The following is a 4,867-nucleotide window of genomic DNA, read 5'->3' on the forward strand; positions in this document are numbered from 1 at the left end:
ACGGGGTCAACTGGGAAGGGACTGGGGTCAACTGGGAGGCCCCGCCCACTCCCCCCATTGGCCCCGCCCCCTCAGGCCGGAAGAGCGTCGCTTCGCCGTCTTCTCATTGGCCGTGGGGCCGGACGGGCGGGAGGTGGTGGGCGGAGCCAACGACGGCTGCCTCTACGTCTACGACCGGGAGGTCCAACGCCGCATCCTACGGGTCAGGGCGGGGTCACGTGGTGGGGGGTTGGAGCCAATGGGGAGGAGGGGGCGGGGTCACTGGGGAGGGGGGGAGCCAATGGGGAGGAGGGGGCGGGGTCAATGACGCCCCATGGAGGCCAGGTCTACCCCATTGAGGGTCAAGGCCACACCATGGAGGCCAGGTCTACCCCATTGGGGGTCAAGGCCATGCCATGGAGATCAGGTCTACCCCACTGGTGGTCAAGGCAACCCCATAGAGTCCAGGTCTACCCCGTTAAGGGTCAACTCCTCCCCATGGAAACCAGGTCTACCCCACTGGGGGGTCAAGGCCACCCCACAGAGGCCAGGTCTACCCCATTGGGAGCCAAGGCCACCCCACAGAGGCCAAGTCTACCCTGTTGGGTGTCAATGACTCCCCACGGAGACCAGGTCTACCCCGTTGGGAGTCAAGGCCACCCCACAGAGACCAGGTCTACCCCATTGGGGGTCAATGACTCCCCACGGAGACCAGGTCTACCCCATTGGGGGTCAAGGCTACTCAACAGAGGCCAAGTCTACCCCATTTAGGGGTCAAGGCTGCCCCACGGAGGTCAGGTCTACCCTGTTGGGAATCAAGGCCACCCCACAGAGGCCAGGTCTACCCCGTTGAGGGTCAAGGCCACCCCATAGAGGCCAGGTCTACCCCGTTGGGGGTCTACTGCTCCCCATGGAGGCCAGGTCTACCCCATTGGGGGTCAAGCCACCCCATGGAGGCCAGGTCTACCTCACTGGGGGTTAAGGCTATCTCATAGAGGTCAGGTCTACCCCACTGGGGGTCAAGGCTACTCAACAGAGGCCAAGTCTACCCCATTTAGGGGTCAAGGCCGCCTCACGGAGGCCAGGTCTACCCCATTTAGGGGTCAAGGCACCCCACAGAGGCCAGGTCTACCCCATTGAGGGGTCAAGACCACCCCATGGAGGCCAGGTCTACCCCGTTGGGGGTCAGTGGCACCCCACAGAGGCCAGGTCTACCCCATTTAGGGGTCAAGGCCACCCCACGGAGGTCAGGTCTACCCCATTGGGGGTCAATGCCGCTCCACAGAGACCAGGTCTACCCCATTGGGGGTCAACTCCTCCCCACAGAGACCAGGTCTACCCCATTGGGAGTCAACTCCTTCCCATGGAGGCCAGGTCTACCCCACTGGGGGTCAATGGCACCCCCAGAGGCCAAGTCTACCTACCCCGTTAAGGGTCAACTCCTCCCCATGGAAACCAGGTCTACCCCACTGGGGGTTCAAGGCCACCCCATGGAGGCCAAGTCTACCCCATTGTGGGTCAATGGCACCCCACAGAGGCCAGGTCTACCCTGTTGGGAATCAAGGCCACCCCACAGAGGCCAGGTCTACCCCGTTGGGGGTCAAGGCCACCCCATAGAGGCCAGGTCTACCCCGTTGGGGGTCTACTGCTCCCCATGGAGGCCAGGTCTACCCCATTGGGGGTCAACTCCTCCCCACAGAGACCAGGTCTACCCCATTGGGGGTCAAGCCACCCCATGGAGGCCAGGTCTACCCCGTTGAGGGTCAAGGCCACCCCACGGAGGTCAGGTCTCCCCCATTGGGGGTCAATGCCGCTCCACAGAGAGCAGGTCTACCCCATTGGGGGTCAAGCCACCCCATGGAGGCCAGGTCTACCCCGTTGAGGGTCAAGGCCACCCCACGGAGGTCAGGTCTACCCCGTTGGGGGTCTACTGCTCCCCATGGAGGCCAGGTCTACCCCATTTAGGGGTCAAGGCCGCCCACAGAGACCAGGTCTACCCCATTGGTGGTCAATACAACCCCACAGAGACCAGGTCTACCCCATTGTCCCAATGTCACCCTATGAGGTCAGGGTCACTCTATGGGTCCCAAGGCCACCCCATGGGGGCCAGGTCTACCCCATTTAGGGGTCAAGGCCACCCCACGGAGGTCAGGTCTACCCCATTGGGGGTCAATGCCGCTCCACAGAGACCAGGTCTACCCCATTGGGGGTCAACTCCTCCCCACAGAGACCAGGTCTACCCCATTGGGGGTCAACTCCTCCCCACAGAGACCAGGTCTACCCCATTGGGGGTCAACTCCTCCCCACAGAGACCAGGTCTACCCCATTGGGGGTCAACTCCTCCCCACAGAGACCAGGTCTACCCCATTGGGGGTCAACTCCTCCCCACAGAGACCAGGTCTACCCCATTGGGGGTCAACTCCTCCCCACAGAGACCAGGTCTACCCCATTGGGGGTCAACTCCTCCCCACAGAGACCAGGTCTACCCCATTGTCCCAAGGCCACCCTACGGGTCCCAGGGTCACCCTATGGGTCCCAAAACCACTCCATGGGGGCCAGGTCTACCCCATGGTATCAATGTCACCCCATGGGGGTCAAGGTCACCCTATGGAGGCCACACCCCACAGAGGCCAGGTCTACCCCTTTGGGGGTCAAGGCCACCCCACGGAGGTCAGGTCTACCCCATTGGGGGTCAAGGCCTCCCCACGGAGGCCAGGTCTACCCCATGGTCCCAATGTCACCCTATGGGGGTCAAGGTCACCCTATGGAGGCCACGTCTACCCCATTGTCCCAAGGCCACCCTACGGGTCCCAGGGTCACCCTATGGGTCCCAAAACCTCTCCATGGGGGCCAGGTCTACCCCATGGTCCCAATGTCACCCTATGGGGGTCAAGGTCACCCTATGGAGGCCACGTCTACCCCATTGTCCCAAGGCCACCCTATGGGTCCCAAGAGCCACCCGATGGGGTCAAGGCCACCCCATGGGGTGACCTTGACCTCCCCCTTCCCCCCCTTCCCCCCCCCGCAGGTGGAGGCCCACGAGGACGACGTCAACGCGGTGGCCCTGGGGGACGGCACGGGGGGGCAGCTGTTGCTCTCGGGGGGGGACGACGGGGTCATCCGGGCCTGGGACCGCCGCTGCCTGGGGGAGGGGCAGCCCCGCCCCGTCGGCCTCCTGGCCGGCCACCGCGATGGAATCACCTTCCTGCACCCCCGGGTGGGCAACTGGGGGGCACTGGGAGGGACTGGGAGGGGGCGAGAGGGTGATTGGGGGCAACTGGAAGGGACTGGGAGGGTGTAGGAGGGGATAGGAGGGACTGGGAGGGGCTGGGGGGCAACTGGGATGTAGTTATGGATGGATAAAGTCAACTGGGGTCAACTGGGATCAACTGGGATGGACATTTAATGGGACTGGTTCAACTGGGATGTTCTCCAGAAGCTCTGGAGATGCACTGGGTGGCGCTGGGAGTCCTGGGGCAGGGTTTTATGGCCCCTGGGATGTAGCTATGGATGGATAAGGTCAACTGGGGTCAACTGGGATCAACTGGGCTGGGTTTCTGGTGGAACTGGTCCAACTGGGATGTTCTCCAGAAGCTCTGGAGATGCTGCGGGTGGTGCTGCGAGCCCCGGGGCAGAGTTTTATGGCCCCTGGGATGTAGCTATGGACGTATGAGGTCAACTGGGGTCAACTGGGATCAACTGGGACGGACATTTAGTGGAACTGGTTCAACTGGGATGTTCTCCAGAAGCTCTGGAGATGCACTGGGTGGCGCCGGGAGCCCTGGAATTGGGTGTAGGGTCAACTGGGATGTAGTTATGGATGGATGAGGTCAACTGGGGTCAACTGGGAGCAACTGGGATCGACTGGGCTGGGTTTCTGGTGGAACTGGTCCAAGTGGAACGTTCTCCAGAAGCTCTGGAGATGCTGCGGGTGGTGCTGGGAGCCCTGGGGTGGGGTTTTATGGCCCCTGGGATGTAGCTATGGATGGATGAGGTCAACTGGGAAGGGTTTACTGGTGAAACTGGTGTCCCCCACCCCCCCCCCTTCAGGGCGACGGGCGTTACCTGGTCTCCAACTCCAAGGACCAGACGGCCAAGTTGTGGGACCTGAGGCGACCGGCCGGGCCGGGGGGTTTGGCCGCCGCCCGTCGGGCCGTGGCTCGGCAGAGCTGGGACTATCGGTGGCAACGGGCCCCCCCCCGAGGTGAGTGGGCGGAGCTTGGGGTGGGAGGGGGCGGGGCCTCGGGGGTGGGGTAATTAAGGAAGGATGAGGGGTGGTAATTAAGGAGGGAAGGGGGGATTAAGGAGGGGATAATAGGGGTCCCTGGGGTGGTTAGATGCCCCCCTGGGGTAATTAATCCCATCCCGGGGGTAATTAGTCACATCCCTGGGGTAATTAGTCACATCCACAGGGGTAATTAGCCCCATCTGGGGGTAATTAGCCCCATCTCTGGGGTAATTAGTCGCATCCAGGGGGTAATTAGCCCCACCTCGAGGTAATTTAGACCTTTTTTGAGGTAATTAGAACATCCTTGGGGTAATTAGAGCATCTTTGGGGTAATTAGAACATTCTTGGGGTAATTAGACCCGCCCCAGGGGCAATTAGACCCACCTCGGGGGTAATTAGCCTCATCTCTGGAGTCATTAGCCCCATCCCGGGGGTAATTAGTCGCATCCAGGGGGTCATTAGCCCCACCCGGGCTTAATTACCCCCATCCCAGGCTTAATTACCCCCATCTGGGGCTTAATTACCCCCATCCCGAGCTTAATTACCCCCATTCCGTAATTAGACTCATCCCTGGGGTGATTATCCTGCTCCCTGGCTTAATTACCCCTACCCCGGCTTAATTACCCCCATACCGGGCTTAATTACCCCCATATGGGGCTT

The 4,867-nt window shown here is 61.6% G+C and overlaps 1 protein-coding gene across 1 annotated transcript; it reads left to right on the plus strand.

Moving 5' to 3' along the window:
• Window positions 1–18: 18 nt before the first annotated feature.
• Window positions 19–4,183, plus strand: DCAF11 (DDB1 and CUL4 associated factor 11; the record flags this gene model as incomplete). The annotated part of the gene is made up of 3 exons (XM_014962286.1): window positions 19–202; window positions 3,008–3,196; window positions 4,030–4,183. Coding segments are annotated over 3 exons (527 nt in total), but the record flags the coding sequence as incomplete, so codon positions are not given.
• Window positions 4,184–4,867: the final 684 nt, after the last annotated feature.

The sequence above is a fragment of the Calidris pugnax genome, unplaced genomic scaffold (assembly GCF_001431845.1).
Source record: "Calidris pugnax isolate Ruff unplaced genomic scaffold, ASM143184v1 scaffold1783, whole genome shotgun sequence".
Lineage (NCBI taxonomy): Eukaryota > Metazoa > Chordata > Aves > Charadriiformes > Scolopacidae > Calidris > Calidris pugnax.